Source organism: Geotrypetes seraphini, chromosome 1 (assembly GCF_902459505.1).
Source record: "Geotrypetes seraphini chromosome 1, aGeoSer1.1, whole genome shotgun sequence".
NCBI classification, from domain to species: Eukaryota; Metazoa; Chordata; class Amphibia; order Gymnophiona; family Dermophiidae; genus Geotrypetes; species Geotrypetes seraphini.
The window spans coordinates 220359026-220372583 of NC_047084.1; the positions used below are offsets into that span (position 1 = coordinate 220359026).

Sequence of the window (13558 nt, forward strand, 5' to 3'; positions counted from 1 at the left end):
TCAGTTTCTTAGTTTCTGCAGAGCTAAGAAGTCGCATTTTTTTGTGTTGCTGCCTTCCCACTCTCGCAGTTTCCTGACTTTTGGTCAGTTTTTCTTTTATCTTTCTTTTCTTTTCTGTTTTCAGTAAAAAAAAAAAAATTTTTTTTGAATCATATTTGTTTTTTTCCCTTTCACGGGTTCGATCTGGCGGGGCCTGTTCGTCCACCTTGGCCTCTGGGTTTGATTTAGCTGAGGCCATGTTTCCATCAATGTCCCTGCCTCAGATGGGTTTTAAAAAGTGTGGATGCTGTGTGCGGCCCATTTCCCTCACTGACCCACATTGCTGGTGCCTCCAGTGTTTGGGGCCAAGAGACTTGTTCCCATTGTTTGTCTCTGCAAAAGCAAACCCTTAAGAACCACCTCATCCAGAAGAAACTGCTTTTTTGGCATGGAGGGAGATTTAACATCGATCTCGGTGTTGACAGCACCATCTAAATCGGCACCGCAACTCTCGACGTTGGCAGAGCCAACTTCGATGTCGCATGCAGTGGGTAAGCCGGCTAAGAAGCCTTCCCCCATCCCTTCGAGACTTCAGGTCACTTCAGCAGTGAGCCAAGTCCTGCCGACCTCGAGGAGACCCAAAAAGTGCTCCACTCCAATTTCGGTGAGTGCCTCGACATCAGCCTCTTCATTGCCGGAGTGTAAAGCGGCACCAAAGGTACTGGTGAAAAAGCCAGCGGTACTGGTGCATTCCCTGAAACAGCAAATTCGAGACTTGCTGCAAGAGGAATTAAGGGAGCAATTACAACTTCTCCTCCCTGTTATGTCGACGCCGGCTCCTCTAGTGCCAGTTAGGTCTAAGCCCTCACCGGCTCCGACCCTTCGAGAGTCTCCATCGATGCCGACTCCCCTGGTTAAGGAACCAGTATCGTGGACTCCACGGCACCGATCATCTTCAAAGACATCTCTTGAGATGGTGTCAGTCAGATCGGACAAAGCTCTTAAGAAAATGAAGCATCTCGAGCTTTCGACACCAACTCCTCGGCACCGGCTTCCAGTTACTCTGGATTCTGACCTTTGGGGTGATATTGAAGATAGGGATCTTATCTTCAGAAGAGGAGTCTCAGCTACAATCTTCTCAGGAGCCTCATATCAAGTCTGATAAGTCATCCTTTACTACTTTTCTACATGAAATGTCTTGACACTCTTTCCATTCTTTTAGAGGCTGATTCTACTCCATTTTCTTGTGTAACTTTGCCAGACAATCTCGGTCCTTCTCCGGGATTTTCTTCTGTGAACACAGAACAGAAGTATTTGTTTAGCACATTTGCTTTCTCCTCATCACTCTCCACATATTTGTTCCCAGCATCTTTTAGCCTAGCAATTCCATTTTTTATCTTCCTCCTTTCACTAATATATCTGAAAAAATTTTTATCTCCCTTTTTTACATTTTTAGCCATTTGTTCTTCCGCCTGTGCCTTCGCCAAACGTATCTCTCTTGGCTTCTTTCAGTTTCACCCTGTAGTCCTTTCTGCTCTCCTCTTCTTGGGTTTTTTTATATTTCATGAACGCCAACTCTTTCGCCTTTATTTTCTCAGCCACTAGGTTGGAGAACCATATCGGCTTCCTTTTTCTCTTGTTTTTATTGATTTTCTTCATATAAAGGTCCGTAGCCATTTTTATCGCTCCTTTCAGCTTAGACCACTGTCTTTCCACTTCTCTTATGTCCTCCCATCCTAACAGCTCTTTCTTCAGGTACTTTCCCATTGCATTAAAGTCCGTACGTTTGAAATCTAGGACTTTAAGTATCGTGCGGCCGCTCTCCACTTTAGCCGTTATATCAAACCAAACCGTTTGATGATCGCTACTACCCAGGTGAGCACCCACTCGAACATTAGAGATACTCTCTCCATTTGTGAGGACCAGATCCAATATCGCTTTTTCCCTTGTGGGTTCCGTCACCATTTGTCTGAGCAGAGCCTCTTGAAAGGCATCCACAATCTCCCTACTTCTTTCCGATTCCGCAGACAGAACATTCCAATCCGCATCCGGCAGGTTGAAATCTCCCAACAGCAGAACCTCCTCTTTCCTTCCAAACTTTTGGATATCCACTATCAGATCCTTATCAATTTGCTGCGATTGAGTCGGAGGTCTATAGACTACACCCACGTAGATAGAAGTTCCATCTTCTCTTTTCAGAGCAATCCATATCGCTTCTTCCTCTCCCCAGGTCCCTTGCATTTTGGTCGCTTGGATATTGATCTTTACATAGAGAGCTACTCCTCCACCTTTATGACCATCTCTGTCCTTCCTAAAAAGATTATATCCCGGTTTGTTTGCATCCCATCCATGTGATTCACTGAACCATGTCTCTGTGATAGCAACAATATCTAGATCTGCCTCTAATATCAGGGCTTGCAGATCATGAACTTTGTTGCTTAGACTGCGAGCATTTGTGGTCATCGCTTTCCAGCTATTTTTCAGCGATAATCTCCTTTTTCGTATGGATTTTTGTGTCGTTTCACTTTCCGTTGCAATACTAAGAAATGAGTTGCTGATATTGCTTATGTTGCAGCCTTTACTACTATCACATCTTTTCTTTTGCTGGGGGTGGTCTCTATAATTGTCCTTCGTACATACACCACCCCCACCTTCTAGTTTAAATGCCTAGAAAAATATTGTCTAAATTTCTCTGCAAGGTTTCTTTTTCCTGCTGTAGTAATATGTAGCCCATTAGTGCAATATAGCTTCTTGTCCTTCCATGTATTTCCCCATCCTCCTATGTACCTGAAGCCTTCTTGATGACACCAGGCTCTGAGCCATCTATTAAAGTCCTCTGTGTTTTTCACTCTTTGCTCTCCCTTTCCATATGCAGGCAGTATTTCAGAAAAAGCTAAAGTCTTTACAAAAGGTTTCACGCCCTCACCAAGCTCCCGAAAAGCTTTCTGTGCTGCAAGTGTGGAGTTGTTGGCCAGGTCATTTGTTCCCAGATGGATAACAACATCAGTGTTAAAATCCTTAGTTTCTTCCTTAATTATAGTCAGTATTTGCCTGGAACTCCTGGTAGCTGAGGATCCTGGAAGACATTTCACTATTTTGGTCTCCTCGCCCTGTGTTCCAAGGTTAATGCCTCTGATGATGGAATCCCCCATCATCAGCAACAGGAAATATGCATAGGTAGTGGCTCATAGATTTAGAAATTCAGATTAGTATAATATCACAAAGGAATTTGGGACACAGGTTGAGGATTCAGAGCAGTAGACATTGCCATTGTAAAGGTAATCTCTCAAAGGGAGAAGTCTCGGAGGTGTAAATTGCTGAGACAGACCCTGAAAGTCTGTTTCTTGAAATGTAAGGACACCTGAGAGGTGTTTTGTTTTTTATTATTCTACAATTTTAATTGCTTGGCTGGCTAATATTCAATATTTCTATTGTCTCTCTTATGTCTGCTTAGTTGAGGTACAACTTGCATTAACTGCTTCTGTGGTGTTATTCCTTTCTGCTTTAAAACCAACAAAAAAGAAAAAAAAGGCTTGGCTTTTTCCTGTATTACAGAAAGAGGGGCATAATAAAAAAGTCTTAACTCCCCTTTTGGCCTAAGTCCCTAGACATTGAAAGTAGGCAGCACGGAAATATCCATTCTCAAAAAAAAACAACAAAAAAAAAACGAGGGCTTTTTTGAGAATGGCCTACCTCTATGTTAAAAATAGAACAAAACACCAAAAAAAACCCTCTCATCAATACTGGGCAAGTTTCTCAAATAGTATCTTTATATAACATTTAAAGGCTTTTAAATATTTAAATGTGCTCATAAGCTCTTCAGCAAGGCGCCTCAGCAGCGGTACAATGTCACTGGAAAGGTGCTTGAATTTTAATCATAACACATTGGACGGAGCAAGGATACTTGCTTCTACTGAAGTGGCAAATGTTATGACTCTACAAAAGTTGTTTAAGTAGACCACTTATCTGAAAAGGTCAATTCACGGCTCCAACACAGTCTGTGTTTCGCTACGCTACATCAGGAAGCCGGAAGGATTAGCTTTTTATATTGATTTTGTTTGCAGTGTGCAGTGCCTAAGAAGAACAAAATCGTGCTATGAAAATTGTGCTATGTTCAGCATTTTAATCGCCCAGACCACTACTACATCTAACCTTAAAACACATGATCAACCAAAAAAATCGCCCAAGTCCCAAATCCCAAAACAAGACCTATTAGACGAAGGAGGGGTCAGTCCTTCACCTAAAAGCAGGATTCTGTAACCGGCGTCTGCCGACACCCCCCCCCCCCCTCACCCCGAACTGTTGCAATGCCCGACAGGAGGGATCCCAAGTCCTGCTTCCAGAAGACAATTTCCTTCCCCCAACGCGATTACCAGCAGGAGAGAGCCCAAACCCTCCTACCGAAGATGCACCCCCCCCCCCCGCATGATTACCGGCAGATTCGGTTGGCCTATGTGCCTAAGGCCCTGCCCTTAGGAGGGGCCTAAGGCAACTGGCCCTATTCCGGTTGGCCCAGGTACCAATCCGGTCCTAAGTCCCTCCTCGGTGCATCCCACAATGGTTGTGGGGGGGTTCAGGGGGGGCGCATTTGGGGGTTCAGGGCAGTTGGTCTTATGGCAGGAGGGCTTGGGCTCCCTCCTGTTGGGCATCATGGCAGTTTGGGGGGTGTCGGCAGGAGAGATTGGGCATCTCTCCTGTTGGGGAGGTTAGCAGGGATCGCGGTGGGAGAGATTAGGCATCTCTCCTGCTGCGATCGTTGCAGTGGGGGGGGGGGGGCAGACAGGTTGCCTGGGCTGCTGAGTTGATCGCGGCAGCCACAATCAGCTTAGCGGCCCCTATTTGGAACTTATACTACTATTAATTATTTCTATAGCACTACCAGACGCACGCAGCGTGTACAGAGTCACAAACAGTAAGAAACAGTCCCTGCTTAAAAGAGCTTACAATCTAAACAGGCAAGACAGACAAACAAGATGTCATGGATACAGTTAAGTGGCTGGGTTGGAGGGCAGAGGAGTAGGGTTAAGGATTGAAAGCTATATCAAAAGATGGGTTTTCAGTCTGATTTTAAACAAGGGAAGGTTAAACAAGGGATGGGAAAGGGCTTGAAGGACAAACTCGGGTAATTTATTTCAGGCATAGGGGGCAGCTAGATGAAAGGAACAAAGTCTGTAATTGGCAGTGGAGGAGAAGGGTAACATTAAGAGTGACTTTTCTGAGGAATGGAGTTCTCTGGAAGGTGTATATGGAGAGAGAAGCGAGCAGAGATATTAAGGGGCAGCAGAATAAACACGCTTGTAGGTCAGCAATAAGATCTTGAACTGTATGCGATGGCAGATAGGGAGCCAGTGATGTGACTTAAGAAGAGGGGTGACATGAATGTAGAGAAGTTGGTAGAGGATGAGTCATGCAGCAGAGTTTTGCATAGACTGCAAGGAGGAGAGGCGACACAGGGATACCAGTTAGGAGTAGATTGCATTAATCTAAGCGTGAGGTTATGAGAGCTTGGACAAGGGTCAGGGTAGTGTGCTCAGAGAGGAAAGGGTGAATTTTGGTGATATTGAAGAGATAGAAGCGACAGGTCTTAGCAGCTTGTTGGATTTATGTAAAAAATGAGGGGTCAGAATCAAAGACGACTCCAAGGTTGTGAGTAGAGGAGACTGGAACAATTACAGTATTATTTACAGAGCTCGAGAAAGGAGGTGGAGGAGCAGAGGGTTTAGGAGGAAAGAGGAACAGCTCAGTCTTGTATATATTTAGTTTCAGATGACGGAAGGACATCCAGGCAGCAATGTCAGCCAAACAAGCAGAGACTTTTGCTTGGGCTTTAGGTAAAATTTCAGGTGTAGAGAGGTGGAGCTGGGAGTCATCAGCATTAATGTGATACTGGAAGCCATAGGAGGAGATCAGGGCACCAAGGGAAGAAGTGTAGAGAGAGAAGAGAAGAGGTCCTAAGACAGAACCGTGTGGTACACCAACCGCTAACAGGGTAGCAGCAGAAGAGGACCCACCAATATATACAGTAAAGATGCGTTGGGAAAGGTAGGAGGCAAACCAGGAGAGGACAGAATCATGGAATCCAAATGAGGATAGCATATCAAGGAGTAAGCTGTGATTTACAGTATTAAAACCAGCAGACTGGTCAAGTAGGATAAGGATAGAGTAAAGGCCCTTAGATTTGGCATGAAAAAGTCACTTCAGACCTTAGTGAGGGTAGTCTCTGTGGAGTGTTGAGGGTGAAATCCAGATTGTAGAGGATCAAGAATCTGTCGAGTTGAAAGGAAGTCCAGGCAGCAATGGAGAATAGCATGCTCAAGTATCTTGGATAGGAACAGAAGAAGGGAGACAGGGCAATAGTTGGACGGGCAGGAGGGGTCCAGCGAGGGTTGTTTGAAAAATGGCTTAACCACCACATGTTTGAAGGCAGCAGGGACAGTTGCAGTGGAAAGAGATAGATTGAAAATATGGCATATGAGAGGGATAACAGTATGTGAGATGGGGTCAAGTAGAGGGGCGGGAATAGGGTCTGAGGGGCATGTAGTAGGCTTGGCTGAAGACAGAAGTTGTGCAGTTTCTTCCTCTGTGATTACAAAGAAGGCAGGAAAGACAGCAGTAGTTGATGGGGGGGACGGACAAGTGGGCGGGGCCAGACAGGAGAAGCTTCCTGAGCTGTTTGGATGAAGGGGAGGTCCGAGGTTGAAGTTCAGGAGAGTGGATGGTAGGTATGGGAGAAGGATGTGACTTTGTAGTGAACTCAAGGGCGATCTTTTTTTTTTTTATTATTATTATTTATTTTAGAAATTTTTACATTATTTAACAAGCATATCATCTTGTACAGAAAGTGCAATTAAGAAAACATAATATTAAACACAACATTAAAAAAAACTTTTTATCCAGAAAAGAAGAAATAACTCTCAACTTAATCGCACACTAGTCCTCAAAATTAGGATCCAAGACTTAAGAAACGGAGTGATTTAAGGATACAAAATAACAACTAAAGGAAATCACATTATCTGATACTGAAAAGGAGCTAATTATTCCTTGGACGCTGATTTTCCTTCATTCCCAAGGCGCTTCGTGGAGAGGAAGGCTGTCAAATGAGCTGGTTCAAAGAACACATATTTCAAAGTATGATACCTTACTACACATTTACAAGGATATCTAAGGAAAAATAAACCCCCAATCTGGGTCACACCAGGTTTCAACATTAGAAATTCCCTTCTTCTCTTTTGAGTCTCCTTAGAGACATCCGGAAAAATTTGAATATGAAAACCCAGGAAGTCTGTGGTTCTATTTTTAAAGAAAAGTTTAAGGATCCAGTCTTTATCTGGAGCCAGAACTACAGTCAGTAGGAGAGTGGCTGGAATAGCCACTTCTCTGTCCGACTGCTCTAATAAAGCAGATACATCCATAGAACTTTCCTGGGATTTTCCAATTACGTCTTTCTTCTGAGTATCCTGAGTCTTTATAGGTAAATAATATACTCTTATCAATGGAGGTAATGAATTCTCAGGAATTTTTAATATTTCCAGAAAGTAACGCTTTATCATGTCTCTTGGGGAAATTGAAGAGACCTTTGGAAAATTAATTAAACGCAAATTATTAATCCGGGAATTGTTTTCAAGTGCTTCCAATTTTCTCCTCATTATCAAGTTATCTTTTACCAATAAGTCATGATTACTTTTTATCATTTTTATGTCCTTCTTATCTTCTTGGGTATCAAATTTCAATATTTCTATGTCCTCTTTCAAATTCTTAATAACTTCTTTCTGGTCTTTAAGTTCTTTATCTAAGTTTTTAATTTGAGGAGTCAGAGAATTACCCAAAGCCACAACTAACTCCCAGAGCGAGTCTAAAGTGACTTCTGGGGGTTTAACTGGAACAAAAGGGATTGTTAGTGTAGGCAAAGAAAGTTCAGATGTCTGGTCTACCTCTTCAGTGCCCTGTTCCTCCATAGCACGAGTTGTCCCAGTCGCTGGTTTCTCCAAAGGGAGCAAGTCCCTCTGAGTTGTCTCCTGCTGCAAGCCCTCCGACGTACTGGCCTCTCGAGGGGAGAACACGCTCTCATCTGACGTGCTCTCCTCTCGCGGTGAGCTAGCTCCCAGCGGCAACGGCTGGAGGGGAGGCGTCCTGACGTCGGGGCTCAGAGTTACGTCTAGCCCATGGGATGTCGTCGAAGCACTCCTCTCTGCCGACGCTTCCATCGGGCGATTCCCCGAACCGACTTGCTCATTTTGAAGGCGTCTGAAGATGTCTTCAATTGTAGGAACCGTGGGTCCTGAGCGCTGGGAGGCACCACCAACACTCTTGCCCCTTCTTTTCGGCATTTCAAAAGAGGTAATGAAAACACTCTCAGGCGTCTTTCCAGCATCAGACAGCGGCAGCCATCTTGGATCGTCCTCAAGGGCGATCTTGCAGACCTTGTCATGGAAGTAATCAGCCATAATCTGGGGAGAGAGAGAAGGAGGGTCGGAAGTGGGGGCGCTTTGAGGAGGGAGTTAAGCATGAAAAAGAGATGACGAGGGTTGGAAGAAAGGGGATTAGTTAATTGGATGTAGTAGTCTTGCTTGACCCGTGTAAGTGCAGAATTAAAGGAGGTCATCATAAATTTAAAGTGAAGAAAGTCAGCACATGTGCGAGATTTGAGCCAAAGACGTTCAGCACAGCGGGTGCAGAAACATAAGTAACGGACATTTGGAGTGAGCCAAGGTTGAGGTTTAGTATGCCTGACAGAGCGAGAAACAGGGGGAGCAAGGATGTCCAGAGCAGAGGAGAGAATAGAATTGTACGACGAGACAGCCTCATGGATGAGAGCATGGAAGGATTGAGGGCTTGAAGATTTGAAACCTCTTGCAGGTGACTGGGCGTGGTGGAGGGGGAGGGTCATTAATGGTGACGGATATCAGATGGTGATCAGAGATGGGGAGCAGTGAGATAGAGAAGTTAGATACAGAACAGTTGGAGGAAAGGACAAGGTCAAGGCAGTGGCCATCCTGGTGAGTGGGGGTTGTGGAGCAAAGCTAGAGGTCAAATGAGGGGGTTAAGGCAAGAAACCTAGCAGCATACTTGTCAGTGGGATCATCAGAGTTAAAGTTAAAGTCCCCAAGAATGAGGGAAGGAGATGACGACTCAAGAAAGCCCAAAAGCCAGGAGTCAAATTAGGTGAGAAAAGAGGAAGGGGACTTGTTAGGGGGGCGATAGATGACTGCTATCCGCAGAGATAACGGAGTGAATAAGCGGACGGAGTGGATTTCAAATGAGGAAATGCTGTGGGATAAAGAGTCAAGAGGTTGGAATCTGCAAAAAAGGAGAGAGAAGAAGCTCAACGCCTCCGCCTCGAACAATAGGGCGAGGTGTATGGGAGAAGTGGTAGCCACCATGGGAGAGGGCAGCATTTGCAGTGAGTCCTCAAGGCAAATCCATGTTTCAGTTAAAGCAAGCAGGTGAAGGGACTGGGAGATAAAGAGGTCATGAATATAGGTTAGTTTGTTGGAGGCAGAATGAGCATTCCATAGAACACATGAGAAAGGGAGAGAGGAGGATTAAAGGAGAGGAATAGGTATAAGGTTAGGGCGGATACACAAATGAGGAAGCAGCTGGCATGGAGTTTGGATTCACTTTGGTTACTTCAGATCCAAGACATCATGATGCGAGCTATGGATAGGTTGACTGATGTAACACACAATCATTTTGTTATAGATGGGTAATGAATACATGGTACAGTCTCCCAGTAGATGTGGTAGAAATAAAAATAATGGTCAGAATTTAAAGAAAACTTCAAACAAACGCAGGTGATCTTTAATGATAGAGGAGCAATGATGAATCCAGAGACATTGTCATAGAAAAAGAACCTGAGCAAGTTATTTGATTCTTGAAGTCTTTTTGCTATCATAAACTGTAACATCAAAATTTTAATAAAATCTTATATTTTTTTTAACAGCACATTCCTGCAAACTCTTGACAAAAAACATGGGCTTGATTGTCATTAATGAAGGATCTCTAGATGTGAGTAAAATATAAATATTTTATAACAACTGTACTGTATAAAACAGTTATTGATAAAATTGTCTATTAGGCAATGAGCAACTGAAGAAGTCTAGAATTATGTTAATTCTTGATGTTTAGTAAAGAATATGGTTACAACCTGAGTATAAAGAACTAAAGGTTAACAGATTGTAAATGGTATCTATATTCTGGTCACAACCAAAATATGTTAAGTGTTCCACAAAAATAGGAAAAACCACAAAACAAAGTGGAACAATTTGTTCTGGATCTAACCAAGTTTATTCAAAAATATAAATGGTAAAAAAAAAAAAATAAAATTGCCTGTTAGACGAGTAAAAAGCTGGCAAGCTTTTACAGCGGCAGTCATTGTAAATGTGTTGAGTAGTATCACAAAAATTCAATGAATTCAAATGAACAGTTGCACAAAGACCCCAGCTGTTCATTACATCTGAATTCATTGAATTTTTGCGATACTGTTCAACACATTTACATTGACACATTTACATTGGCCGCCTTGCCTAACAGGCAATTTTTACCAATTTATTTGTTGGAATAAACTTGGTTAGATCCAGAACAAATTGTTCCACATTCTGTTTTATCTACATTCTGGTAACTTTAATATACAGGCAGTCCCCGGGTTAAGAACATGTTACATTTTTAAAACTATTCTTAAGTCGGATTTGTATGTAACTCAGAACTTATAGATTTTAAGATTTTTGCTGCTTATCTCTGCTCCCAGCTGACAAAGGGCCAACTGTCCCTTCCAGTGTTCTCTCTAAGGTATAGCATGCACTACCACACAGTGATCTTAATGTGGCCATGCATCATTCCTGAATCTGTTATAGGAAAAGTGTAGGAGTCTATGCCACTGAAAATACTGCTCAGTGAAATCGAATGAAGCCGCAGCCCCGTTCTTAAGTATGAGTCGTATTTAAGTCGGGCATCTGTAACTCGGGGACTGTCTGTATTAAGAATAGCTTTTGGCAGCTGTGAAGTAAAAGGATCAGGCTTCTGAATTAATAAAGAGTTCTGTTCTATATGTGTCTGGTTGTGTGTGCACAGTCTTAACCTCAGAAACTCACTCAGGCAATTACATATTTTGACAGCAGTTGAATGTGAGTTTCTGCTTCATAGAAGTTGATTCATGTACTGCCAGGGCTTGGGGCCTTACTAAAGTAATATAGGGTTCTGTTTTGGTTTTCTTTTCAAAGGAAAATGGAGATTAGCTCTGCCTTTAGAGAGAAACTGGGGCAAATGCAACATTAGTGCTGGACAAGCAGGAATTTTGTTTTCTTTCTTTTGCTGTTTGGTGGGGATAGTACTTTGGCCTGGAGTAAGAAAGGAAAAGAAGCACAGGTTTAGGCTTCAGATTTAAAACAATCTACAAACTGCTGCTAAAGAGCTTATCTAATCAGGCACAGAGTGTTCATTGGAGTGTATTTGTAGGAAAATAGAAGCCAGAAAACTCCTGTAGAAAGTGGAACCAAGCTGGGGGAATGACTAGCATGGAGAAACTGATTCAGGTTGTGTTGGATAGGCAGCAGCAGTTTATCTAGGCCCATTTGGAGCAGCAGCTACAGAAACAAATGTTACAAAAGTTTGGAGTTGCAACAGACCTCACAAGGACAGACAGCCTCAGCTCCTCAGGCAACCATGCTGCCAGTTCTCATGCTAAAGAAAATGGTACCAGAGGATGACCTAGATCAGTGTTCTTCAACCTTTTTACACCTATGGACCGGCGGAAATAAAATAATTATTTCGTGGACCGGCAAACTACTAAGACTGAAATTTTTTTTAAAAAACCATCGCCGCCCCGTCCCCGCAAGCTCGGTCCCACAAACCATCTGATCCCATCCGCACAAGCCTCAAATAGTTATAATTTTATATTGAACATATTTTATTAAAGTATAAAAAGAAACAATATTCTATACAATTGTCATTTTATAAATACAAATAATACAGGGCAAAATCAACAAAACCCCTGTCTCCCCTCCCCTTCACATATATCCCCTCTACTATCAAGAAAACTGAATAAGCCAAATTATTACAGAATGCTACACAAATATCAAGTAACAGAATACCACAGTCACACATGACAGGAATGGTGTTAGGGGAGTGGAACTAGGGCAACTGCCCCCTGGTCAGAGAGAGCCCTAAGCCAGCTGGAAGCTAAAGATGCACTGCCTGGGCTTTGCACTCCCCAATTATGTCTAGCAAGATACATATTTCAAATCTGATATATTTGAATCACAAGATAGAAATAAAATTATTTTTTCTACCTTTGTCGTCTCTGATTTCTGCTTTCATTGCCTTTTCACTCTCTTCCAGCCAGTGTCTGCCCTAAGAACATAAGAATTGCCACTGCTGGGTCAGACCAGAGGTCCATCATGACCAGCAGTCCGCTCACGCGGCAGCCCTGTGGTCTAAGACCAGCACCCTAACGGAGACTAGCCCTATCAGCGCACGTTCTTGTTCAGGAACTTGTCTAACTTTGTCTTGAATCCTTGGAGGGTGTTTTCCCCTATAACAGCCTCTGGAAGAGCATTCCAGCTTTCTACCACAGAACTTCCTTACGTTTGTATGGAATCTATCCCCTTTCAACTTTAGAGAGTGCCCTCTCGTTCTCCCTGCCTTAGCTACTAAGTCTATTCCCTTCAGTACCTTGAATGTTTCTATCATGTCCCCTCTCAATCTCCTCTGCTCAAGGGAGAAGAGGCCCAGTTTCTCTAATCTTTCGCTTACGGCAACTCCTCCAGTCCCTTAACCATTTTAGTTGCTCTTCTCTGGATCCTTTCGAGTAGTACCGTGTCCTTCTTCAAGTACCAGTGCTGGACGCAGTACTCCAGGTGAGGGCGTACCATGGCCCGGTACAGCAGCATGATAACCTTCTCTGTCTCTTCAGTCCAGCATCTGCCCCTTCCATTCACTGTCTGTCTTTCCCTGCCATCTCTCCTCTTGCCCCCCCCCCCCCAATTTGGTCTAGCATCCATCATCTTCCTTCTGTTCCCCTCATGGTCTGGCATCTCTATCCTTCCCTCCCCCCTGTGGTTTTTAGCATATCTCTCTTCTCATTTCCTACACTCAGATCTGATCATTCTCTGCTCTCTCTTCCCTTTTCTTCTCTGGTCTTCCTTCTCTATTTTCTGCCTCCATCTAAATTAAATTCTTTCTTACTATTTAGTCCCGTTTCCCTCTTTTCACTGTGTCTACACACAGCTTGTCACCCCTTTCCCTCACCCCTCCATTATCTTACTATTTTCTTCCCCCTTTATTTATCTCCTCCTTCCATCCAGTATGTGTTCTTTCCCCACTTCCATTCAGCATCTGCTCTCCCCTCTCAACTGACATCCATCTGCCTTCTGCTCTCTCTCCCTTCTTCTCACTTCCATCATATGTCCCCTTCTCTCTCTCTCTCATCTCCTCCATTCCATCATCTGCCCCTTCTCTCTCTCTCTCCCCCCCAACTTCCATCATCTGCCCCCCTTCCCCTCACCTTTGTGGGTCACTTTCTTTCCCCTGAGGGTGGCTCATGTCACAGGGGAAGCTTTGGCCGAGCAGAACCGCTTGATTGACA

The 13558-nt window shown here is 43.6% G+C and overlaps 1 protein-coding gene across 6 annotated transcripts in view; it reads left to right on the top strand.

Annotated features, from left to right (window-relative positions):
- ATP8A1 (ATPase phospholipid transporting 8A1) overlaps positions 1 to 13558 on the top strand; it is a 449033-nt gene that overhangs the window by 270917 nt on the left and 164558 nt on the right. For all 6 annotated transcript variants that reach the window (XM_033946346.1, XM_033946365.1, XM_033946336.1 and 3 more), the window contains one exon: positions 9920 to 9984. In XM_033946346.1, the coding sequence (XP_033802237.1) occupies positions 9920 to 9984 (65 nt within the window). The remainder of the gene's footprint in view (positions 1 to 9919; positions 9985 to 13558) is intronic.